The sequence below is a fragment of the Gouania willdenowi genome, chromosome 22 (assembly GCF_900634775.1).
Source record: "Gouania willdenowi chromosome 22, fGouWil2.1, whole genome shotgun sequence".
In the NCBI taxonomy this organism is placed as follows: domain Eukaryota; kingdom Metazoa; phylum Chordata; class Actinopteri; order Blenniiformes; family Gobiesocidae; genus Gouania; species Gouania willdenowi.
This window is the reverse complement of record NC_041065.1, coordinates 31875096-31901668: the sequence shown is the minus strand read 5'-3', so window position 1 is coordinate 31901668 and position 26573 is coordinate 31875096. Positions and strand designations below refer to the sequence as shown.

The 26573-nt window shown below is 43.5% G+C and overlaps 1 protein-coding gene across 5 annotated transcripts; it reads right to left on the bottom strand.

Annotated features, from left to right (window-relative positions):
* Positions 1-357: 357 nt before the first annotated feature.
* Positions 358-25894, bottom strand: mgaa (MAX dimerization protein MGA a). 5 transcript variants are annotated; one of them, XM_028438348.1, is made up of 25 exons: positions 25492-25892; positions 19318-19713; positions 17445-17908; positions 14870-16664; positions 10940-11362; positions 9827-9902; positions 9588-9686; positions 9243-9353; positions 8953-9087; positions 8198-8835; positions 7309-7576; positions 7115-7239; positions 5444-5500; positions 5267-5342; positions 4838-5160; positions 4521-4652; positions 4291-4441; positions 4104-4216; positions 3872-3988; positions 3696-3804; positions 3573-3622; positions 3340-3514; positions 1602-1715; positions 1452-1532; positions 358-1359 (listed from the first exon to the last, which is right to left on the bottom strand). In XM_028438348.1, exons 2-25 carry the CDS (start codon positions 19663-19665, stop codon positions 614-616), a joined length of 6726 nt encoding a protein of 2241 aa, XP_028294149.1. In that variant the 5' UTR covers positions 19666-19713; positions 25492-25892; the 3' UTR covers positions 358-613. The 5 variants fall into 5 exon arrangements, with proteins under 5 accessions (XP_028294149.1, XP_028294148.1, XP_028294150.1 ...); XM_028438347.1 differs by having other exon boundaries at positions 25563-25892; XM_028438349.1 differs by having other exon boundaries at positions 4521-4649; positions 25563-25891.
* Between the last annotated feature and the right edge of the window lie 679 nt (positions 25895-26573).

Below are 26573 nucleotides of genomic sequence, written 5' to 3'. Positions count from 1 at the left end.
TTAAAATTTTTTTCAAACTTAAAGTCCGAACCACGAACTGTTCGTAACAGCTGAACTAAACCATTAGAGCGAGTAACTGACCAGTCAGTCGCTAATGTTCAAACAACAACCAGGTTCTCCTCCAGAGCAACCAGAGGAACATCTCACAGCTCCACTGTTTTTGACCATCTGTTACTGGCCGTCTGTCTCACCGTCTCCTTGAGCCACACTTTGTTCTGGACTAAACCGCTGGAGTCATAGTGCTTTTATTTTGAAAAGAAAGTTTTACTTTATTAATGTACCAAATCCAACAGCGCCCTCTGCTGCTTTTGAGCATAAGAAGCATAAAGACCCAGTGATTGTTTAGGACACGCCCACTTTAACAACGTAAGTTTATTTACAAACACATTTTCATCTTAAACTCAACACTGATTGGTTTTCATTTGGTACAAAAATACAAACGGCATGAAGAAACTGAGTGTGAAACTCCGCCCACTCTTCCTTAGATAAAACTCAAACAATCATTAACATTACTATCTCATCACCATGGTAATAGCATCAACCAATCAAACCCGGTTGGAGAAGAATGGTGAAAAACAAATAAATAAACATTTGGACATGATGACATCACAGGTCAGGTGGGTGGATTTCCTTTAAGAAGGCGGGGCATTGGCCTCAGGGCCCCGCCCTCAACTCCAGCACCAATCTCCATCTCCGCTGTGCCAGTAGTGAGCGTGTCTATAAGTTTGGCCCCACCCACATTCATTTGCATTAAAGGGGGCAGAGTTTTTGTCTCCAGGTGGGTGTCACTTAGTCTGTTTAGCTCCACCTCTTCAGTCCTCTGGTTGGCCACGCCAACCAAAGTTTCAGTGGGTGGAGCTTCAGCCATGGGCGTGGCCTGTTGGTTAAAAAAGCCCAACTCGCTCAGCAGATTTTGCAGGTTCTCGTTGGTCGCAGTTGTCCAACCGTTGGTGGCAGAAGTTGAGTCACATGACACAGCTGGACCAATCAACTGCAGGGGCTGTGTTTGTAGGAGGAGCTTATGTGTTGGCAATGCCTGTACTGGTTGTTTACTTTGTAGCAGCTCTGTTTTCTGTTGTTGTGTGTGTGTGTTGTGTAGTTGTTGTGTTTGTGGAACAATGTGCACTTTGATTAGCTTTGTGTTAGTTGTTGGTTGTTGTTGTTGTTCGGTCTGTTGAAGTTGTTGTATTACATGTGTTGGTTGTTGTGTTGGTGAAAAATACACTTTTAACAAGTTAATGTTTGTTTGTTGTTGTTGTTGTTGTTGTGTTTGTTGCAGTTGTGTTTGTTGTTGTTGTTGGAGTTGTTGTTGTGTTAGTGGAGGGTAAAGCACTTTAATAACATTCTTTGTGTTTGTTGCTGTAAAAAACAAAACAAAGAGAATGAACAGAACAGAGAACATTAAGCTAGTAAAGCTACTAGTCAGTGCTGTTTTGGGTAGTTAACCTCACCAGTTTGTGGGTGGGACAAAGACACGAGGTGAAGCTGCTGATTGGTCGGATTGGGGACACTCAGAGTAACTTTATTCAAACCTGAAATCACACTTTTATAAAGAGAGTGCCAGGTAAACAATAGGTTAGTTAGTATAGGTTAGTTAGTACCTGGGTTGGTACGGCCCTGCAGCACTAGTTGTCCTGGTATCAGGTTACTGACGGTCAGCAGCGGTTGCTGTGGTAACAGAGGATGAACCTTTGAAGCTTCTTCAGCAAATTCACCTGGAAAACTTTGACTAGTTAGTAAGTTTGATAGTGGTTGTCAGTAGTAGTAGTGGTGCTAGTTAGTGGTGGTCAGTAGTAGTATTAGTTAGTAGTGGTCAGTAGGTAGTGGAACTAGTTAGTAGTGGTCATTAATAGTAGTCGTCAGTAATAGTAATAGTTAGTAGTCGTCAGCAGTGTTGGGGACGTTACTTTAAAAAGTAACTAGTTATTGTTACTCACTACTTGATCCAAAAAGTAACGGAGTTAGTAACTGAATTACTCTATAATAAAAGTAACTCATTACCAAGTAAAGTAACTATTTGCATTATTGTTACAAAAAAAGTTGTTAGTAGTCATCAGTAGGTAGTAGTACTAGTTAGTCAGTAATAGTAGTCGTCAGTAATAGTAATAGTGGCAGTCAGTAATAGTTAGTAGTCGTCAGTGTTAGTAATAGTAGTCGTCAGTAGGTAGTAGTACTAGTTAGTAGTGGTCAGTAATAGTAGTAGTCAGTAATAGTTAGTAGTCGTCATTAGGTAGTTGTACTAGTTAGTAGTGGTCACCAAACTGCAGTGCGCCTCTCCTGTCCCCCAAATATCTCAATTGACAACAATGGACTGGAAAATGTGGCCCACTTCCTATATCTCGACAGCCTCCAATCATCTAAAGTTGTCATTGATGATGAAATACTCCCATCGCCCCAGCTGTGCCAGTGGGGCTTTCTCAAGGCTAAGGAACCGAGTCTTTTGAGAACCGTGACCTCCAAGCTAAGACCAAAATCTTAGTCTACAAAGCTGTGGTGCTTCCCACTCTTCTGTATGGGTCAGAGACAGCAGGCACTTAAAGGCACTTGAGACATACCATCAGAGATGCCTCCGAAAAATCTTCAGGATTAGCTGGGAGGATCAACGCACCAACACCAGCATCTTGGAGGAGCCTGGCATGCCCACCATCACTGCCACCAACAACTCAGATGGACTGGCCATGTTATCTGCATGCCTGACTCTCGCCTCCCAAAGTCCTTTATTCCCAGCTTGTTAAAGGGAAGCGGGTCCCAGGAGGCCAAAAGAAGAGGTTTAAGGATAACATCAAGGCAAACCTGAGGAAGTGCCACATAGAGTTTTGGGAAGACAAGGCAATAGACAGGACGACATGGAGAAACCTTGTCCGTGAGGGTGCTGCACAATATAATCATGACCTCCGCCATGCTGCACAAAACAAGCGCAGACTCAGGAAGAAGGGAGCAACCACTAAACAGGCCCAATCCAAACCCACTATCACTTCATTCCCATGTCCACACTGCACCAGAATAATAGGGTCCAGAATTGGCCTCTATGCCCACCTAAACACCCACAAGGTCTATGTAAGCGGTGGGTAATCATGCTTTCATTTACGCACACATAACTTCTAGTTATCATTTCACCACCGAAGAATTGTTTGATTAAGAACCGGTTCCTAAACGAAACTGGTTAATGATGCGCATCCCTAGTTAGTAGTGGTTAGTAGTAGTAGTGCTAGTTAGTAGTGGTCAGTAGTAGTCCTAGTAAGTAGTGGTCAGTAGTAGTACTAGTTAGTAGTGGTCAGTAGTAGTACTAGTTAGTAGTGGTCAGCACTCGTAGTGCTAGTTAGTAGCGGTCAGTCTTACCGTCTATGTGGTTCTTCTTCAGGTGTTTGTTGTGCAACAGGATGTTTGGCATCGTTCGCTGAGTTTTGAAGAGCACCTGCACAGGTGAAGAAGGCGGAGCTGATACTGGAGGAGACGGGGCTCGTGGGACGATGGCTCCACCCCCTCCTGACAGCTGATTGGCTCCATATTTATCCTGTTGGAGTCACAATTAGTTCCTCATGTGACGTCATGCTGCCTGGTCAGCCTCCTACCTTATTGTCTGCAGTGACCTTTGGTGACCTTGCTTTAGGCTCCGCCCCCTCTGTGAACAACAACAACAGTCAGCTTGGTCGATGATGTCATTCATCTTCACTCAAAGCTTCGTTCAATCAGACCTTTGGATGATATGAGTAACAGTGTCTCGTCCCGCCAGCTCTGAAGATCGCTCTTCCTGCTTATAAGCTCCACCTCCTTCTCCTCCAGCTGCTTAATTATCTGCACCGCCTGAAACAAACACTTCCTGTCAGCCCCAGAAAACAAACAAACAAAACAAACAAACAAACAGTGGGACCTGGTTCAGAACCCGAATCTTGGCTGATCTGGGGTTTTTCAGTCCGATTTCTCTCCTCAGGAAGTCAAAGTGCTGACGCAGCTCCTGACGACGCTGCTTCTCCTGCAGATTGTGACGCTGTAACACACATGCATACACATTATTCTCTGTCAGAGTAAGAGATTTCAAAGTAAAAGGTCTATCCCAAAATAAAAGCCAGACAAAGGATTTCAGAAAGAAAGACCTGACTGACCTGGTTCTTTTCATCTACTTCAGAGTCCGTCTCACTGTCACTAGTCAGGTCCACTGGCTCTGTTTCCACGGAAACCACACCCTCATTGTTCACGCTCATGATGTCATCATTAACTACAGGTGAAATAATAAATCAAACGTGTGTAAGTGGTGAACATGTGAATTCAGTCCCTCGACAATGGGCTCACCTGTGGCAATGGGCGGGGCTTGTTGAAGTGATGGAGTAGGGCGCATCGACCCCACCCTACCAGTCAACAGAGCAGCCAGCCAATTGGCTGGATGCAGAGCTCCCATCATTCCCAGTTGGATCTTAGCCCGTGGGTAGAGCTTCCCGTTAACCTGGGAACCAATCAGCATGCAGCGTTAGACTGTGGCACCGCCGACAGGACAAGAAGTAACTTCAGTACACAGAACTCACCGCTACCACCTGCTTAGTCCCGCCCACCTCTCTACGATTGGCTGAGAGGAACCCAGCAGGAGAGACTCCAGTGAGGAGGGGCAGAGCACTGGAGCCACACCCCTCCACCTCACCAGGCTTCTCCCCCTGCTGCTGATACACACGTGAGTGAATTATTAATTTATTCATTTTTATTGGAATTAGAAAAGCCTTTTTTATTTTAAATGTATTTATTTATTTAAATTATTTATTTATTTTAAAATAGAAAAGCCTTACCAGTATATTACAGACATTATGGTAACTGTATCTTAAATGTAATCCCTCTCAGGGTCCCTCACCTGTGTGAGAACATTTGTCCCCTGGTCACATGGTTCCTCTGGTCTCACTGAACTGTGAGATTTCCTTGGTCTCCCTGGTCCTGGTCTCCCTGGTCCTGGACCCTGAGGCCTGCTGATGTGGGCCCTGTACTGCCTGTCGCTCCCTGCAGAGGAGGGACCCACTCGGACCAGGTAGTCCTTGATCCAGAAGGTCTTGCGGGTGTTCTGTGATGTCAGAGCCTCACAGAGCTGCTGCAGCACGTCGGAGCGTTCTAAATCGCTCCTCCACTCACAGTCTGCATGGACCAGAAGCCGACGGGATGGCAGTAGCCTGGGGGCGGAGCCTAGAAAAGAAAGGACGTGATAGGACTTCTAATAGAGTGGATTCTCACGGTGAAACCACACTGCAAAGCATTATGGGTAATTAGTGCGAGGTGGGCAGAGCTTCACCTGAAGGCATCTCAGAGGGTTTGACGCTCTTCACAGGTATTGTTCTTCCTGCCTGTTGTTGTACTGCTGTCGCCCCCTGGTGGAAAGACAGTTACATACGGTACCATGTCTGTGTGTCTGTTTATTATTACTAATGCTGTTATTAATCAACCTGTAGGACTTTGACCTCTGACCTACCTGTCTGTTAGTGAACGCTCGGACCCGAGCACAGCTGCTGGGAACACACTGCACTTCCTGTAGAGTTCAATAATCAGATAAATGGGTTAACATGTAATAGACTACTCCTATCTTTGTATTTATATCTAACACATCTACACTCTCTATAGCAGTGGTCTCCAACCTTTTCAGGCCTAAGATCCCTGACCTCCACCTTGGTGATGGCAAGATCAACCCAATGAAGTGTTTAAAAAAAAAAAAAAAACATTTTGCTTCCACTTCCACGCTTTTTATTCAAGCTAACTTTAGTTGAATTACATGAAATGTTTTGGTTCAACATTCAAAAATAATTAACCCAAAATGCTATCTGTAACTAGCATAATAAACGGGCCGTATCATTTGATCCCATTGGTCAATTTAATGTGCCTGTTATGCTGAAAAATACAAGGACTGCATCGACAAACATTAATCAGCCGTAATGTATTTGTGTTATTTTTTTTATATTTTATTTTTGCAATTATTATACATGTCCTATGTTTCATTTGTGTTCCGGTGGTTTTGTTCAGGCATCTAAACGGGCAGCTATTGTTTTTTTACACCGTTGTGTTCAGCCACTAAGGAGTCCTGACCGCGAAATGTACGAGTGATAATACTCTCACCCTGGATTTCCACCGCATGCGAATCTGCTCCAGCACAGCACTGTCACTGCTGAGTCATGCTGCTGCCCTCTGCAGCAAATACGCAGCACTTCTATTTTTGCTGGACGCTGGAGCTGTGCTGCATCAAGTTAGCAAAAATAAGTCTGTGCGGGACAGGAAGTAGTACAGACAAATAATAAAATATCCAGATAATTTTTAAAATAAAATACTCGTGTTCAAGGGAGAATACATAAACGGGCCCATTTCGGACTCTATCTGGAAACCAAGTATCTATGCGGAATCGGGAATAAAACCTATCCGCTGATACCACATTTTTGAAAAAATTAACACTTTTTTTCCGGCAATAAGATGCGTTTTGGCTCTAGCGGACGCAATTCGGACACTACCTGAAAACCAATACACATATTCGAGAGGGACCGGACCTCTCTGTTGATACCATAGCTGGCCTGATCCGAGCACTTTTAAAATCGTATTTCACATATAAATTTTGCATTTATCACACATATGTATCGAGAGATTTACAAGTGAATTTCTTCTGAGTCCTTGCTGCCTTCTGCTTGCTGCAACAGATTTGCAGCAAAACCGGAGGCGGTGGGGATTGCTGGACTCTAGATTGCGCTGAAGTCACGCAGTGGAGCAGTTTCGGTGTAGAAACGCATCCAGTGATAATCCAGGGTTACACCCCACAAATGTTAGGTGCTCATGAGGAAAATACCACATCGTTTATCTTTTACATTAGTGAACTAATGAACAGTTCATCACTGTTGTCATGCTGTGGCTGTGTGCTCTCTGACTGGAGCAACTGTGTGGATGAGGTGTCCCAGCAATCACACACTTTCATACACAGGAGAAGCGACCGACATGGAATGTTTCAAAGATCTACCAGTCGATCGCAATCAACGGGTTGGTGACCACTTCTCTATAGAATAGATGAACACATGTCCTAATCACATTGAAATGTGACATCTACCACTGCTCTTTAGTGTACATACTACCGTACTATATCTACATCTACATGGTTTGTCAGTGGTACCTGTGCAGCGGCGGGCACTATGACCCGGGGGACATGCAAAGGCTCTGGGTCAACTGCTCTCTGATTGGTCCACAGTGTGCGTAGTAGTGGCGAGGGTTCAGAGACATGGTCGACCTCCTTCAGAACTGAAACACATCAACACTTAGAGCAGGACTTTCCCATAATGCATCTGTTCAGATCACTGTGACACCCACTGTAGGCCATCTTCATCCTCCTCCTCTTCCTCCTCTTCCTCCTTCTGGGCCCCTGCGGTGAAGCAGAGTCCATGTTTCTCAGCACCACCACCTTTTGCTTCAGACAGCTGCAGGAGAACATACAGGTGGGCCGAGCGCAGTGGGCAGGGCGGCGCATGCCGCTGAGGCTGTCGCACACGCAGCCCAGCCTGCAGAAGTCATTCAGGCACGGAGGAGGACGCCTACACTCCATCTGCACAGGAGCCAGAGGGTCCTCACACACAAAGCCCTGAGGAGTCACAGATAAACACATGATGAACTCAGCACAGGTTGTTGGTTCCTGTCCTCTGACACAGACATATAAAGTCTAAATCTGTTTCTAAATCTACCAACATGAACCAAATCCTCCATCGACATGCAGATAAACATCTCTTTCGGGGCTTTCTTTGACCGTCTGTGCAGCGTCTGTTTCATATGTTCTTCCTCTGAGACATGGAAGGAGCTCCATACAGAGAGCATTCCATGCTTAATTAGCACGTAGCCACCAGTCCCACATGTTTGGGTTAGCTTAGCACGTAGCCACCAGTGTCACATGTTTGGGTTAGCTTAGCACGTAGCCACCAGTCTCATGTTTGGGTTAGCTTAGCACGTAGCCACCAGAACCACGGGTTTGGCTTAGCTTAGCACATAGCCACCAGTTGAAATGTATGGAGGATTAGCGTACATGCTAGCTAGTGTAAAGTGTTATTGTGAAGTTTCTCATTCGTTCACTGACACAGCACAGGAAGTAGGGCATGGCCTACCCTGACCACGTTGTTATAGTTGACTGAGAAATAGTGTTCCAGGACTGAGTGATGATTAGCTGTGAATGTAGCATGTGATCAGAGTAAGGTCTGCTGTGATTGGTTACCTTCAGGGTGAACAGTGATGTCAGAGCGACGCTAGCCCTCCCCTCTGTGATGGCGGTGCGAGCGTGTCCATCCCAAAGCGCTGCGTTCTCCAGGTCTCTCTGCCTCAGCACGACTCGTGGGCGAGGAGGCGGGGCCTCGGGTAGAGGGGGGGCCAGCTCTGAGTCCGACTCCAGTGGGGCCAGGTCATTGGATGGGGGCGGACTATTTAAGGGCGCCAGGTCATCCCTCAGTCCTTCAGTTTCTGAGATGGGTCCGAGCTCAGAGTCTGACTCCAGCGGGGCCATGTCATTGGAGGGCGGGTCTGTGAGGGGTGGAGCCTCAGAGCGTTTCCTCCTCCTCCTCCTGTGACCCGTGTGGGGGGGGCTCTGCTCAGCTCTGGGCTGTCTGGGTTTCCTCCCTCTGCGTTTGACCTCAGGGACCCGGGGCCTCTTGGAGGGCGGGACAAAGGCAGAGATGATCTGGGAGGCGGGGCTTGGTGTGGGGGCGTAGCTACAACTGTAGAGTGGAGGATTTTCTTCAGCCTGAGAGAAGCTGCACACCTGCTGCTCCAACAGCTTCCCCTCGTTCTCCAGATACTCATCCAGCATGTCACTGCAGAACGCTGACAGGTTCTTCTTCTTCTGAGGCTCAGCCAGCGCTACACACACACACACACACACACCCCCACACCCACTTTCAGCAGCCATATTTGATGTGTGTACGTGTCTCTGTGTGTGCGTCTCTCCTAATGAGCTATGAACCAAATCAAACTCACCCAGACCTTGGAGGCTACATTCTGCTGCAGGAGGAGGAGCTTCTGAAGGACTGAACCTGTCCCTCCAGCCTTTGATCTGAGTCACCGTGGAGGCTTTCCCCGTCCTTGACACGAACGCCGCTGAGCATGGAGGAGCTGAACACAAACACGTTACACACAACATTCAACACAATGTTAAACACTGACACACAAGCTGAGCTAAGCAAAGCTAACTACTAACAATCCTAGTCGTAGTCCGTGTGTGTGTGTTGAGCTTTAGGTGGTCCAGGTCTAATGAGGTTTTGGCTCACCCTGACTCGGTGGTCCTGCTTCAGTTCCTGGAAGTGGGATGGGCAGCAGGACTCCCAGGTACTGCAGGTCTACGGCCGACTGTGAGTCCAGGAGGTTCATCTTCAGTCCCACTGAGACACAGAGCACATGGTTAGAGAGTTAGATATGATTAAGGAAGATCAGAGAGAGTTAGAGACGGTTAAAGTTAGAGCGTTAGAACGAGTTAGAGAGGATTCGTTAGAGAGGGTTATAGTAAGAGAGTTAGAGAAGGTTAAAGAGTTAGAACTGGAGTGTTAGAGAGGGTGAGAGTTAGAGAGGGTGAGAGTTAGAGGGTTAGAGAGCCGCTGGGCCAGCAGTGAGCGCACCTTCCTGTAGCACTGGGTGGATGACCTGACGGTGCTTCATCAGCTGGAGGTCACCCAGGAGTTGGTCCTGGAACACCACAATGTTCTGCTGAGGGCCATCTGTGAGGGGGGAACAGACTGTCAGTTACTGTCTTATGTTGAGAGCAGATTTGTGCTTTGTCACCGATAAGTTTCAGACCACTGACAATAACAGACTACTGTTACCTCCTAACTCAGTCTGTGGCTGAGGTTTTTTTTACCGTGTTCAGGCCGTCGTTCTGCACGCTGAGGCTCCGCCTCCTCAGAAGACTCACAGGTATGAAGTTTAAGAGCCTCCTACACACACGCGCACACGCACACGCACACGCACACACACACACACAGATCTATCAATACAGATCTGATTGGATCCCTGTAGAACTGCAGCATAGCCAATTCAACTTTTCATAAAAGCACCAACATTGGTACATGTTGACCAATGTATTCGGAACAATTCTGGATAAAGAATGCCCCCGTTTTACTTTAACAACATGGGATATCTGTTAGTGTTATTCTCTTTGTAGGTTTCTCAGAGGTGATAAATATTCAATGACATTGAATCCTTCAAATTTATCCTTAAATTTTGACCAACTATCATTTTGAGGCATTTTCATCTCAAGTATTCTTTTGTTCATCATGCCACCACCTAAAAGTGCCACACCAGGCCAGCAAACTACAAAAATGACTAGATCTACAGCTAATGTTAACAAAGTAATGCAGCCACCGCATCTGACTCACTTTGAAGACGATGCTGGAAGCCATTAGTAGCGTGAAAGGGGATGTACAGGCACATTAACAAAGACTCGATGAAGCAGAGGAGCGAATATCACAAGCCGAAGATGATATATCCTCTCTCCAAGGGAAAGTTCAACAAGCAAACGATTGTGGACTTATCAGCAAGATTGCAAGTTATGAAGATAGAAATGGATGGTCTGACCTCTGATTGGTGGGACTACTCGAAAAATCGGAAGATGAAGACGTGTGGATTTCTGGAAAAATAGTTGTTGACGCCTATAAAACTTTGTAGATCCACCTGACAGGGCTGTCCCCTTAGCCCACTGTTATTTTTTTTTTCCATTGAGCCACTTGCAATGGCTATACGCAACTCCCTCGAGCTGACTGGGATAAAAATAGGACAAATTGAACATTGGTTATCTCTTTTTGTGGATGATATTGTTTAATTTCTAACTAACTTTGAAAAGTCAGTTCATGCATTGTGAAATCTTTTGCAGAGTTTTGTCATTTCTCTGGACACAAAGAAAAAAAAGCTCCTTGTTATTTCTGAACAAAAACAACAATTGTCTTCTGGATCATCTAAATGCTCTCTAGCAAACCTCTGTGATGGCGGTACGAGCGTGTCCGTCCAACAGCGCTGCGTTCTCCAGGTCTCTCTGCCTCAGCACGACTCGTGGGCGAGGGGGCGGGGCCTCGGGCAGAGGGGGGGCCAGCTCTGAGTCCGACTCCAGTGGGGCCAGGTCATTGGATGGGGGCGGACTATTTAAGGGAGCCAGGTCATCCCTCAGTCCTTCACTTTCTGAGATGGGTCCGAGCTCAGAGTCCGACTCCAGCCATGTCATTGGAGGGTGGGTCTGTGAGGGGTGGAGCCTCAGATCGTTTCCTCCTCCTCCTCCTGTGATCCATATGGGGTGGGCTCTGCTCAGCTCTGGGCTGTCGGGGTTTCCTTCCTCTGCGTTTGTACGGAGTTGAACCCTTTCTATTCCCGATTTCAGTTTGGTGTCCTCGCGAATACTGATCTTCTTTATAGAGAAATTATAGAGTATCAGTGTCTTTTCAAAATACAGTAAGTTATGCAATCTATAATAGAATTTATGATGACTTCAAACCAACTCAATGTGATTAATATCATTTGACTCAGGTTCTCTATGCAATAATGGGTACTTTCAAGCAAAAATGTTTCATGAGGGCAGCAATTTACATGTCTTTACATATTTTTTCATTAAAAATAGTGGCTCAGGACTTCCGGGTATTGCACTGAGCTGAACGGCAGCATAACCTAGAAGCTCCCAAATTTACAAGACTGAAAAATACAAAAGTCACTTTGTACTATAAAACGGGGGATGGAAAGAAAGACTAGAGAAAAATCGCAACAACGCAGAACTACAACACGAAACTTTGGATAAACATTAGCAACGTGTCTGAGCACAAGGCTATTCAGGCTAGCATCATAGCCAAGATACATGCATCACGGGCGGAGGTAAATAAAGATTTCACCAAAACTATGGGCCTACTGAGAAAAGAATTGGGATATTTTCAACAAGAGGTGGGTCGAAAGCTAAATAAAGGGGTTTGCCGAAAAAAGAAAGGCAGTGGCTATTCGTATGGTTGCCGTATCAATATATCGATATTCTATCTGTACGCAACACCCCTCATTGGCCAGTTTATGTCACGTGACTAAGAATAACCTAACCGTAAACCTAACCCTGAAAATGCTGTCCCTCCCAAACAACACCCTCAACATCCAACGGTGTCACAAGTCTCTCTGTGCCAAACCCTCACCCCGTGCCAACTCGAAATCCGTGCTGGTTTACCTCCAAAAACACAAAACCAAAGAACTAATACTCTGCTCTGCTTGGAAAATGAAACAAATACTCTACGATGGGAAAAGGGTGTTTTTTGGAACAAGATTACCCCACAGAGATTGCCATGAAAAGAAAAGCCTATTCCACAATCAGAAAGATGCTCAAAGAGAAAGGGCTGCGCTTCCAGATGCTCTATCCTGCAAAACTCTGCGGTTTTTTTGACACCAGACCGATCATCTACAGCAGCACATCACATGCAAGAAAGAAGCTCTACAGAAGAGGGGAATGATCATAGACAGCGCTGGAGAAAAAGAGAAGACCTCTACAGGAGCTGTGCCCTCACCCGGAGTGAGACACCCACCCTGGAAGATGGCAGGTGCGAGTGCATATATAAAATATTCAGGAAAAATTAAGTTTGTTCCGACGTAATGATGGAGTTTAGTAAAACTTTGTTTTTTCCTTCACAAAAGGACTGAGCAGCCCAAGTGGATTAACGCAGAGTTGACTACAGAGCCGTGAGTAACCTGGTGTAATTAATAATTAGTGACAATGTATTTTCCCTTTGACATGATTAGACATTAAAACTGATCACTGATCTGGGAGCGATCACCACACTGATGTTGTTCTGCTCTGATACGAACTTGTTGGAGACTCACGTGCACAAGAAGGGGGGGCCCTACTGGGAGTAGGGCAACCCCCCCTTGCCTTGAAGTTAAGTTCACACTTCAAAAATGGAAGTCACAATGTTTGAATATGTTTATTTATGTTGTTCCTCTACTAGCAGACAAATGTTTAAATGTTCAGGTCATGCAGCGTTTAAATGTAGCTTTCATATAAATTCATGCTTTATCAAGAATACAAAGTTATTACCCTAATGTCAATGGGCTACAAAACCCCATAAAATGAAGTAAAGCAGTTGCTAAAATGAAAAAAGAAAAACAAGATATAATCTTCTGGCAAGAAACACACCTCTCCAATACTTAACATGAGAAACTAAAGAAATTGGGCTATAGAAACACATACTATTCATCAGGAAATACCAGAGGAGTGGTTATTCTAATTTCAAATAAGTAAAATTTCCAGTTAAGGAAGGATGCTACATACTGGTAAAAGGTTTTATTGATGACAAGGAAATTACATTACTAAAAGTTTATAAACCACCTGGAAGTACTAAGTACTTAATCAAGAGGATTTTTGATATGCTATCTGTGAATTTGTCAGGTGTATTGATTTGTGGAGGAGACTGCAACACCCAGCTACATGCCTCCCAGGACTCCTCAAATAAAACAAAAAAGATTGGCTCTGAAGCAGCATACTGTACATTTGAAAACTAATGAAGAAAATTGGCGTGGGCGATGAGTGGAGGGAACTACCCTGCTAAGAAATGCTTTACTTTTTTCTCTCATCCCTACTTAGTATACTCAAGAATCAACTATTTTTTTACGTTTGACACAGATAGATACAGGATCATAAAAATTGACCACGGGGTGAGAGACATTTTAACTTAGTGGTTCATCTCGACAACAAACCCAAGGAGATTTTGTGGAGACTTAATACAGGTCTTCTCAATGACACACAGTGTCAAAAATATGTGAAAGAAGAATTAAGAGAATACTGTACATAGTTCACAATGACAACAAAACAGTGTCCCCAGCACACTATGGGACACTGCGAAGGCGGTCCTGAGAGGCAAACTCATACTGTGGTCATCCCGGAAGAAAAAAAGAGTAAGTTAAACAAACAAAAGTACTAAGTGAAAACATAAAGGTATTAGAGAGTAAACATGTAGAGAATAGTGATAGTAATATTTTAAAAGAGATTATAAACACACAAAAAAAATCCTATATGGTCTATTGAAAAACCAAGTAGAGAGGAGAGCAAAGCTAATCAAACAAAACTTATATGAAAAAAGCCCTAAATCTAAAATGTTACTTGCACGTAGAATAAAAAAGACTACAAGCTGAACGATGTATACAGAAAATAAAGACCCCTGTCCAAAAAAAAAAAATCAGGATTTAGAAAACATACAAAACTTTTTTGAAGTGTACTACAGAAATGTACAGACCCTTTCCAAAAAATTAGAATATCATGGAAAAGTTCCATAATTCCATTCAAAAAGTTAAACTTTCATAGATTATAGATTCAGGGCCCACAATTTAACTATTTCAAGTATTTATTTGTTTATTTTACATAATTTGGGCTTCCAGCTCATAAAACCCATAATTTGTAGAATTAATGTCTTTTTCTTTTGCGGTTGCCGAGGATATTGATGAAGATGAAGTACAAATTAATGTGTCTCTGGGACTCAGCTTCTGATCTACACTTTCGAAAAGATCAATCTCAGGAATTAATGCATGTTGAACCTTTACTGACCCTGTCTGCTATATTTGCTGTTATATTCTTGTTTTTTGTTTGTTCCATGTAAAAATAAAATAAAGTATGAAAAAAAATAGTGACTCAATATTTAGAAACGCCTTTTTCAAGGTCAGTTTAGTGAATTGTACACTTTCCGTATATCTACCACCAATACAAAAAAAGAGCATATAGCCCTTAGGAAAGCAAAAGTAGTACTAAGGTCAAATCTCGAAGGTGTCCCGATCCAAAATTACTCAGAATATACTATTTTACATGTGTACCAATGTTGGTGCTTTCATGCAAATTTGTACAATTGATCTGAAATATCAGTCTGTTACTGGTGCTCTGGTCATGTGTGGACAGACTTACTTTAGTGGTGAAGGACACAAAGAGCTGCTCCTCCACCTCCTCCAGACTGGGCTGCATGGTCCTATAGGCGGACTCTTCCATGGGGGGAGGACTCGGACACGCTGTGGTCCTGTAGGTGGACTCTTCCATGGGGGGAGGACTTGGACACGCTGTGGTCCTGTAGGTGGACTCTTCCATGGGGGGAGGACTCGGACATGCTGTGGTCCTGTAGGTGGACTCTTCCATGGGGGGAGGACTCGGACATGCTGTGGTCCTGTAGGTGGACTCTTCCATGGGGGGAGAACTCGTCAGGGTCCTGTAGGTGGACTCTTCCCTGGGGGGAGGACTCATCCTTGAAGTGGTCCTGTAGGTGGACTCTTCCCTGGGGGGAGGACTCATCCTTGTAGTGGTCCTGTAGGTGGACTCTACCCTGGAGGGGGGACTCGTCTCAGTCAGGTCTTCACCAACTGAGTTCTGAATGGTTGGGGGTTGGATGGAGGCGTGTTCGTCAGCGAGGACACAGACCAAGGGGTCAGTAGAAAGGCTGTGGTTGTCATCATGATGGGAGCGGGGCCCTCCTTCCTCTGTGCAAGTGGGATTCAAGTCCTCATCATCATCATCGTCACTGACTCGTCTGTAGCTGAGCTGGTCTACGGCTGAATCTATGACATCATCAGTGTGATTGTGGAGGACTCCTTTGTCATCATTCATGCCACCATTGTTGTTGTTGTTGTTGTTGACGTGACAACCAGTGGAAAAACTGTCAACGGAAAGGTTCTCATTGGCAAGGTCAGCTCCTGCTGATTGGTCATTGGTGAGGTCAGTAGTGGAAAAATCATCGGTGTTAGAGAGCAGCTGGACCAGATCAGCCAATGAGGACGTGGGTGAGAGTCCATCCCCGTCCAGAGAGGAGAAGGATGGGGAAAGAGAGAGAACCAATGGGGAGAGTGAGGGAGAACCCGGGGGTGCCCTGTGAGGACTCTGTGGGTCAGTGTAGGAAAGTATGGACGGAGCCTCCGCCTGTTGGTCCTGTGGCGGTAACACCGTGTGCCATTGGAACACTGAGGATGCGTGGCCGGGGCTCGCGGCTCCCTGTTGACCCACAGAGTCCTCCAGGTCATAAGTCAGGGAGGCGGGCAAAGAGGGGAGGGGCTCCGGGGAGCTTGCCGGAGACAACGGCTCGAACCCTAACGAGGAACACTCAGGGTCAGGAAGCAGAGCAGCCCAGTCTGAAGGTTTAGATGATGGCTGTGATCTAAGGGGGCAGGATGAGGGTGGAGCGATGGGAGAGGAAGCGTGGCTACTGAGAACATCACACACTGAAGGTTCAGGACCTTCAGAGGCCAAGCAGGTCCTGCTGTGGTCACTACGCTCACCAACATTTACAGTCTCTGGATCAGGACCAAGACCTGGGGTGTGTGGCCTGTGTTGGGTGGAGTCTGAGGGGTGTGGCCTGTGCTGGGTGGAGTCTGTAGGAGGAGCTTCCTTGCGTTTGCTGCTCTTGGTGGCGTGCTGTTTAAGGAACAGAGCCAAAGCGGGAAGAGGTAGACGAGCCGGGCATTTGTTCTGCTTAGGAGAAGCCTCAGAAGAAACGCCAGGAAAGCCCAGTTTGACTTCTGAGCTCTGGACCTTCACAGGCAGAGCTTCTGTAGGAGTCCTGTCACTAGAAACCACTTCCTGTTCCTTGGCAGTCAGGGAGGTGGGTGGTTTAGAGGTCGGGGTGACGCGTCCCAGATGGTCCACGTTGCATCTGTGCAGAGAAACGTGAGCCTCACGGATCAGCTCTGAGAAGAGCTTGTTAGGACGAGTAGAAGAGCTGAAGGAAAGGAATCAATGACAAAATGGGTCAACAAGGAAAACACAGCACAACAAGGAAACACACAACACAACACAACAATGTGTGTGAGAACAGAGGAACCATCCTTAAACAAAAAAGGAGGAATGATAACATGTTCTCTTCTGAAGATGGATGAAGGTCTACACTACATCAAAGCCTCAGGTTTTATTCTTCTTTAAAAATCTCTGACTCAATAGGACCTGTACCTGTTCACACATGGTAACTTATACACACATATTTATGTACATCTCAAAATTTTGAATATCGTGAAAATGTTCAATATGTTTTGGTCACTCATTTCAGAAAGTCAAACCCATATGATATAGGCTCATGACACAGAGCATAATATTTCATGCCTTTGTTTCTTGAAATTTGGATGATTATAATTAATCATCCAAATTTCAAGAAATAAAGGCTTGCAGTGCAATATTTCACTTTGTTTCATGAGCATATATCATATATGGGTTTGACTTTCTGAAATATTAAACTTTTTCATAATATTCAAATTTTTAGATGTACCTGTATATATAAACACGTTAACGTACATATATATGCAACAGTAACATACATATATGAATATATATGTATGTTAGTGTTATATATACTGTAACACAAACACACATACTGTATATATATATATATATATATATATATATATAAAACACGCCAACCTCTACAGTGAGCTGAATCTGTCCACCAGAGGGCGCTGGCAGAGGTTTACATCATTGTTCAAAGCAACAAAGTGCGACTTATTCTCACCTCAGTGAGTTTGGAGGCGGAGCTCTACACTTTCTCTCTTTGTGATTGGCCAGCAGAGATTTCAGGCTCTTTACAGGATGGGGCTGAGCCCCTCCCCCGCCTGTGCGCCGCTCTGAGTCCGTGTGGCGCCCCCGCCCCCTGGGGCTGTTTGGGGTGAGAGGGGCGGGTCCTTTAGAGAAAGGGTTGTAGTGTACCTTTAGCTGACTCAGCGCTTTGTTCTGATAGGACAACACGGCCATGAATTCAGTCTGAGGGAAGCTGAAGGACAGCGTCTTGTCTGTCTCCCTGTCAGCAGGAAGCACGAGCAGCGTGGGCAGGTATCTGTGGTTGGGCGTCAGTGGGACCGCCCCCTCCTGCTGCGTCGCTCCGTTCGTCAGCTTCAGACGGTAGAACGACACCGGGCTGTCCATCCAGTGTCGCCCGGGAGCCGGAGAGTCAGGGTGAGTGAAGGGCCGGCCGCTCACCTGAGAAAGCACAAATACTACATGAGTGTACTTTAGTATGTACTAATACTACATGAGTGTACGTTAGTGTGCACTAATACCACATGAGTGTACGTTAGTGTGTACTAATACTACATGAGTGTACTTTAGTGTGTACTAATACTACATGAGTGTACTTTAGTGTGTACTAATACTACATGAGTGTACGTTAGTGTGCACTAATACTACATGAGTGTACGTTAGTGTGCACTAATACTACATGAGTGTACATTGGTGTGTACTAATACTACATGAGTGTACGTTGGTGTGTAGTATTACTACATGAGTGTACTTTAGTGTGTACTAATACTACATGAGTGTACTTTAATGTGTGCCAATACTACATGAGTGTACATTAGTGTGTACTAATACTACATGAGTGTACGTTGGTGTGTACTAATACTACATGAGTGTACTTTAGCGTGTACTAATACTACATGAGTGTACTTTAGCGTGTACTAATACTACATGAGTGTACTTTAATGTGTACTAATACTACATGCGTGTACTTTAATGTGCACTAATACTAGTGGTGCAACGGATAAAAAAACTCACGGTTCGGATCGCATCACAGTTTAGAGTCACGGATGGGATAATTTTTTGGATCAGCATTTATTTTGTAGGACACTTAGTGTAACATTTTTCTGCTCATTAAATACAAACATTTAACTTGAGGTGTCAATCCAATGCTTAAATAAAATTTTGATTCATATGAAAACAGATTCAAGTGCAATATAAGGCATGACACCGTCATCCTTTAAAGAGTTAAGTGTATAGAAAAATAATGAAGGCATGACACCTTTTTTTAAACATGAAAAGTGAATTAAAAAGACCACCACTGTGTTTTAAATCAGAAGGTGGAAGCATTTTGGCTTCCCCAAGACAAAATGAAAGAGGTCAAAAAGAAAGATGTGAAATCAAAGGTAAGAGGGGCACAGAAAGAAAAGGGAGAAACAAGAGAGAGAATGAAAGCCAAAGTTTGTTTGTTTATATTATTTCTTTGATATGGGACTTATTATGCAGTTTTGCATAGTTTACTGTAGAGCCAGAATTTAAATGAACAGGCTTTTTCTTCATTTGTACTATTTCTTTTTTATTCCATTCTGGATTTATTTTTAATCAAATTCCATTGCTTTGCATAGTTTATCAAGGGATTCTTTTGACAATGAAAGAAAAGAAAATAGTACAGTATTTTTTTTTTGGAAGAATTTAAAAAAAATATTTTTCAGTCACATTTGTCTACAATCTAATTTTGTAAAATAAATCGTGAGTCGTATCGTGAGCCCAATATTGTGAATCAAATCGTATCGGGAGTTGAGTGAATCGTTACATCCCTATACATGAGTGTGTACTAATACTACATGAGTGTGCTTTAGTGTCTCTGTGTGTACCTTAGCCTGTGTGTGTGCTGGTCCTGAGGCCTCCCAGTTGGATCCGGTCCAGATGAACTGGTTCCTGTGGTTCAGTCGTAGAACCAGTTGTAAACAGTAGTTCCTGGAGGGCTGCAGTCCTGCTATGCTGAAGCGACAGTAGGGGAACATACGGCTGCCCTGATTGGACGCCACCATCTCCGTGCGGCAGCGGCAGAACTCCCTCCACATGCGGTGGTTCTCCAGGCTCACCCTCACGCCCCGACACTCCTGCTCGAGTTGCAGGTTCTCCTCCCGCCCGCTCCAGTGGACGCCACGGACCGATGAACCCGCCCCCTTCTCCGGGTCTGTCTTCCGATTGGACGCCATGGAGTGATCCAGGTTGAACCAACATCAGCCCAGTACTCAGAGCGGGTCCTGGAAAACAGACAGAAAGACACCGCTACAGACACAGCAACAGATGGAGCTACAGACACTGAGCCATCAGTGTCTCAATAACTCCATCTTTAATCTTTTACTGCTTTGAAAATGTTACTCCTTTATTCTCTCTGTGGACCAGGATAAACTCAGGCTTATCTTATCCTGCTGCTGATCTCACACAGTTTCTTTCACTTGTTTTAACACTAATATGATTATGTATAAACTAAGGCTGAGAGATATGGGAAAAATTATATTACAATGTCTTATTTGCAAAAATCAATTTTATCATGATTTCAGTTATTCAGACTATTTTGGAAGTTATTGATCAGTGAAATCAAAACAAATGATTTAATTACAATCATGGCAGTACATTTTTTTTATATTTTAGGAATGCAACTTAAATTTGTTCCAAATATTATTAACATCAAAGCAGAATGTTGGCATGCAGAACTTTAAGTTCTTTAGTCACACATTTTATTTATCTTTAGCTTAGCCTGGGCCTGGACTCTGAAACTGGATCAACTTATCCATGGTTTCTAATGGCTGTTCATTCACAGAGAAAAACAACTTCAACACAACATTAAAGTAAGCTACACACTGGCTACACAACAAGTGAACATACAGTGGAGTGACTAATCATGGTTAGAAAATCCTACTTAAATCAGTCTTTGAACACCTCATTTTCCACAGGTTGGAGTCCATCACATCCTTTACAGGATTAAACGTTACTGATTCAGGTCCGCCTCTCCACCTCTACTAACCCCCCCAGTGTGTTGGTTCCCTCCCAGTGCGTAGGTTCCATTCCAGTACAACCACTGGTTCATCTCCTTATCTAAAGTCTACCAAGCACTACGAGTAGAGGAGAACAAAGCTCTAGGACAGGGGTCTGCAACCTGTGGCTCTGGAGCCTAATGTGGCTCTTTGACTCTTGTGCAATGGCTCCCTATAGCTTTAAAAAAAACTATTGAAATAAAGTTATTTTTTACAGAAGCAATTAATGACAAATAAAATCAAGCTATAACAATTTGTTAACTTAAAACAAATCATGTTGTGCAATGACACCTTCCTACTTCACCTCCTGCAACATCTACAGACCATCAACGTTCGTGCACCTATGGCTAACCTTAACTTTTAAATCCCTGGTAAGATAACTAAACCAATAAAAACACTATTCTGGAAGAAAAGAGAGATTTTAATTGTGTGGGAACAGATTCATTTAACCACCAATGTGCTGGTTAAATATGCATGCTTTATGCGTGGCAAGAAATGAGCAATTAGCATGTGTTGATCACATGATCATGTGTTATCAAATTCATGTTAGTTTTTGTAGCCTTTCAAATACATTAACTAAAAAAAAAAAAATCTCTATATAACATTGTGTCCATGTAAACTGAGATGCGTAAGAATTTGAAGATGCAAGATACTGTTTTATTTGTTCTTGTCAATTTATTTTATTTTATTTTAAACTGTAAGCTTCCATTTACATAAATAATAAAAATCAAATTAAATCAAACATTATGCTATATAATTTTAACAGCATGAGAAGGTATTTTTCTGCCTCCAGGAGGACTTTAATCCAGATGAGATGAGGCAAAATGGGTCCTTTGAAAGTAAAGGTTGCAGATCCCTGCACTAGGAGTAGAGGAGAACCAAGCTCTAGGAGGCCATACCAGCCTGTTATTGCCCAATCCCATTAGATCGCTGAAGCTAAGCAGGTCTGGGCCTGGTTAGTAGTTGGATGGGAGACCACTGAGAATTCCAGGTGCCCACTGAGAATTCCAAGTGCCCCAGTGGTATCTGGCATCCTTGGGCAAGGCACTTCACCAAAATTGCCTCATATGAATGTAGTGGGTAAGTGAGTGTTGGTGGTGGTTGGAGGGGCCAATGGTGCACTATGGCAGCCTCGCTTCCGTCAGTTCGCCCCACGGCAGCTGTGGTTATGATAGTAGTTTACCACCACTCATCTTCTCACCCACACCAAACCAGGGAAATATAGGAATCTAACAAGTTAAATTCAGTATATGCAATAATGGTCCAAAATTATGGAATGAGTTGGATACAAAGTTAAAACAATCTACGTCATTATCTACATTCAAAAAGAAACTAAAGCATCAACTACTGATGACATACACATCTGATATGTAAAGCACTTTGTGAGACTACTTCAGTGTGGTCCATTTACATCCTGTGAATGAGGGTTCACTTCTTTTGCTTGTTTCATGATTTAAAAAAAAAAAAAAAAAAGTAATATCTAGTTAAGGTGCAGAGGTACTGTGGTTATCCATATTGTTTGCTTTGAGGGAACTGTTCTTAAGCACCCGAAAAATTAAAGAGATATGTTTTATTATTTAAGCACAAAATCTTGCCAGGTGAATGGTGGTGGAAAGGTGGTGGGATGGACCCCCTAAAAGCTGTTGCTTTTTGGGAGTCCTTTTTCACAATTGCACTTGACTAACATGATGTAACACAATGCAATGTATGGAATTGTGAAATAAAAATGAAAAAATTAAATGGAAAATGAACGTGCAAACTAAAGTTTCCACTGTTCCTGCTGTGAGGCATATGCGCTAATGTGCCAATACATCCATTATTAATCGCAATTCAACATGTGATGATTCAATAACGATTTATAAATGTTCAAAATCGATTGTTTTTCATAATAACTAAATAACAGGAACACGACTGCTGCTCGTGGAGCCAAAGTTAAAGTCGCGGATGCTTCCTGGACTGGATTAAAAGTTAGAGTTTGAAAGAATCAAATAATGTATCGTAGTATTTCAAAGTTGACCAGATGTATATGTGCATTCCTGCACCGGTTTCTCCTGATTGGTCCTCTTTGAATGCATTTCTTCTGTGACCAGCTCTGGGTCGACCTGGAACGGCCCAGTGGCGAAGGTGGCCCATTTACAGCTCCGCCCTGCTCCAACTCACCACTTGCTGGTACCGTGGACTAGGTCACATCGCTGAGCCCTCGCCGGTCTCCGACGAGGACCCGCCCACGACAGTTGGTACAAAGGGTCAGCGGCAATGTGGGCCACCCACCCCACCCGTCCAGAAACACGAGCACAGTAGAGCATCCTGACCTTTTATTCATCCACCGTTTCTTCAAAAACCCAAATTCCACAAGTGTTCTAAGTAGGGCTGGGATGAACAATTCATTTTTTCAGTTTGATTCGATTATCTCCTTATAAATTGACTAACAGCAATTTATATATGTTGATTTACATATCTGAAATGAAAAAAAAAAAAAACATGAATTTCTTGACTTTGCAATATATGTTTATTGCTCTTCAACTCAAAATTCCAAAATAAAATTCAAGAAATAATGCATTCAGAGTCAAAGGTAACATTTAAAAATAAAAAGGCAGTGGGAGATGGCAGCCTGTCAAAGTGTCCATCCTGAATCAACCAAATTTGAGATTTATGTTGAAAACACACAGGCCTAGCTTACTGAAAAAAAGCTTATCTTTTAATTCTTCATTCACATGAAAACAACTTATAGTAATACACTCAGCCAGTCACCTTTTTCTTAAACTCAAAATTACAAAATAAAAGTAGGAGTGTATAAGTGCAAAATAATACATTCTGATGTCTAGCATTCAACAGACAAATATAAAGGTCACCCATTTTATGTTTTTCTTTAAGTTTCTCCATTGAAATCTCGTATTTCCTCTCCATCATAGCAGTAAAATGGCGTCTACAGGGCAGAGTGTAACCTCATTCAAAAATGGTCATTTCTTTGAATCCACAGCAATCGGCCTCATGTCTTCAACAATTATGTTTAAGACGCTCTCAGTAAGTATGGCAGCCTCCTGGGGGGTGCAGGGGGTTGTGTTTGTCTTGCGAAAGTAATTCTCCACACTATTCTTCTCATCCCTGAAAACATAAGGTACACACACATGAATTAAAATATAAACCGACACACACACACACGCACACACGCGCACGCACGCACGCACGCGCACACACGCACACACACGCACACACACGCGCACACACGCGCACACACGCGCACACACACGCACACACACGAGTGCAAAGTTAAAGAAAAGAAAAGAAAAAAAAAAAAACTTACGGTGCTTTGTCATCTGCACTAGCTTCTCTGGGTGGCGCCTCTTCAAGTGCTGATGAATAGCTGTCTTGCTCGAATGAAAGGCCATTTCCATCTTGCAGAGATGGGCAATTTACGGAATCACTTTCTTTTAAATTAAGGTATTTCCATATCTTCGACGAACGAGTGCGTGCCTTCACTGCCTAGCACTTTTGAAAATCGGAGGAGCCACTCGCATCACAGCTATTCTCCGGCGCCGCCATCTTTGTTTTGGTCTGACGACGCATCGGCACTCATTCGATGTATTTTTTGCATTGACGTCATCAATGATGTCAACGCGTCATCCCAGCCCTAGTTCTGAGTTGATGTTGAAGGTTTTATATGTTTATTAATATGTTATGTGTTTTATATGTTTTTAAAGCTGCTTTGATTGGTCACAGCAACACGTTTAGTTTCTAGTGGGATTAATTCTCTCATTGAGGATTTTGTTTGGAAGTCTTTATTCGTTTTTACTGAACAAGAACTTAAGTGTTGTCTCAGATTGACTTAGCTGAATAAGATAATATTTTTGTTATTTTTATATTATTTTTTATTTCTTTTGTAATCTGATTACTGTTGGATTTGCTATTTGACAAAAATAAAGATAGTGATACATTGTTTGGTTACTTTAATAAATGGATACTGACACATAAACGTTAAAGGTAGGGAATAGACACAAAATGAGGAAAAAAAAATGTGAATGGGGGAAAAAAAAAAGATACATCGAAAATGGTGATAACCGTTGAATAATAGAATCGTAGCACCTGAAACAGACCTATTAACCAACACACACACATATATACACAGCAACAAAGGTCTGATATTAAACTGTACATGTGAGCCCTCGCTCTGCTGTGCGTGTCTGTCTCTTTTTCTTGACTCTCCTGTGGGACACATCAGAGGCTCTAAAGGGGCCAGATGTGGCCCCCGGGCCATGAGTTTGTCACGTGACCAACCTCAGGTATTGACTCACTAGTTATAGGCAGCCGCTAGCTCACAAACACGAGTTATAACATCTGGTTACCATCTTTACTAGTCCTGCTTTAATCTAATCACATGTATTGAATTATACATTTGGGATGTTCTCTTTGTGTTGGAGAGTAGCACTAATGCTAATGCTAAAGGAGCCATTAGCTCATGTTGTTTTGTACGCTAATAAGTCCCATCATATCAACCACAGACCATCAGATTAGCAGTCTGACCAATAACTACCCTCCACAGCAGCACTAACTAACTAACTCACGTGCTAGCTAACCCTCTAGCTAGCTGACTGGTTATCGGTAACCACTGAGTGGTTTGCAGACACAAGTTTACCGATCAAAGACTAGCTAGTTATCATGGAACAATCAACTAATCAATAACTACCCAACAAGCTAGCTGATTAACTAACTTAGCTAACCCACCAACTGGGTAAATAGTAGCTCGCTATAGCTGACTGGTTAGCGGTAATCACTGAATGATTAATCAACGCTAGCTGACTCTCTACCAGCTGGTTACCAGCTCATAAGTAACTAACTAAACACTAACTAGGCTCACTAACCTGCAGTGTTACTCTGATTGCTAACCTAGCTAAACGTGCTAGCTAGCAGCTGTTAGCTCCTGTTAGCTGCTTGGTTGGTAATGATTGGTAACATATGATGGATTAGCTGGTTAGACTAGTTAGGCCCTAGTTAACCCTGACTAACCTGTGCTAAATAAACAGCAGGCCCAAAGCCCGGTACCGGCCCAACCGAACGTCACGTGCTCCTCCGGTTACCTTGGCCCCGCGCGGCCCGGTTCGTATCCGGTTCTGGTCCAAATCGGCTCCTGTTGGCCGTTACCGTCGGTGCGGTTAGTGTGCGAGTCCTCCTCGGCGAGCACGCGGAGGTTTACCCTGACTGTGTGACGTCATCACCGTAAGCTTCCTCCGGAAACTGCGCAGCTGCGAACCGCCATTTTAACACCGACACGAAGCACCGGAGCACGAGGAGAGAACCTGAAAGGTCCGCTGAGTCCGAACCAGGAACCGGTTTAACCGAACCGTCAGTGAGCTCCGGTGTGTGTGTGTGTGTGTGTGTGTGCGTGCGTGCGTGCGTGTGTGTGTGTGTGTGTGTGTGTGTGTGTGTGTGTGTGTGTGTGTGTGTGTGTGTGTGTGTGTGTGTGTGTGTGTGTGTGCGTGCGTGCGTGCGCGCGTGTCAATAACATTTTAATGGGTGATTTATTGTTCTATAAATTATTGATAAGCAATATTATTCTAAACAATCTTTTAAAACTAAATTAATATTTAATTGAAAAACACTAATTTATCTAACAGGGGATCAATAAAGTTTGATCTGATAATATATCATAATAATAATAATTATAAGTACACACTTTAAAATGCAGTAGTTTTATTTCTCCTCAGTATTTGTTACCGTTGGAATTAAAATATTAAGAACTTTTAAACATTGTAAATAAATAAAACATACAATATAAAACATGGAGAATGGGGGTGGGTGGAGCTAAAAGCACACGTTTCTGCTTAATTAAAAATTCAAACCTGTCATTAAGCAGAAGAACTTCTGATGAAAATGGAAGTTGTTTTACAAAAATATGTGACGGAATATCACAAACTTCCTTCTACAAATCTGCTGCCCCTGGTCACTAAACCATAAGTAGAACCAGGTTTATCAGAGATTAAAGTGTAATTAGGAGATAACTGGACTTTATTTTTAAAGAGGGTGTGAGGTGTGTAATGCTTGGTAACGGAACCAGGGACTAGCAGTGGCCTCCACTACAGAACCATAAC

Excerpts from the sequence above, each read along its gene's own strand:
- mgaa (XM_028438348.1), bottom strand. The coding sequence starts at position 19,665 with ATGGCGTCCAATCGGAAGACAGACCCGGAGAAGGGGGCGGGTTCATCG. Across the intron at positions 16,665-17,444 it reads CCGCCTCCAAACTCACTGAG|CTCTTCTACTCGTCCTAACA; the intron begins GTGAGAATAAGT and ends CCTTTCCTTCAG. Across the intron at positions 9,687-9,826 it reads AGAACGACGGCCTGAACACG|ATGGCCCTCAGCAGAACATT; the intron begins GTAAAAAAAACC and ends CCCCCCTCACAG.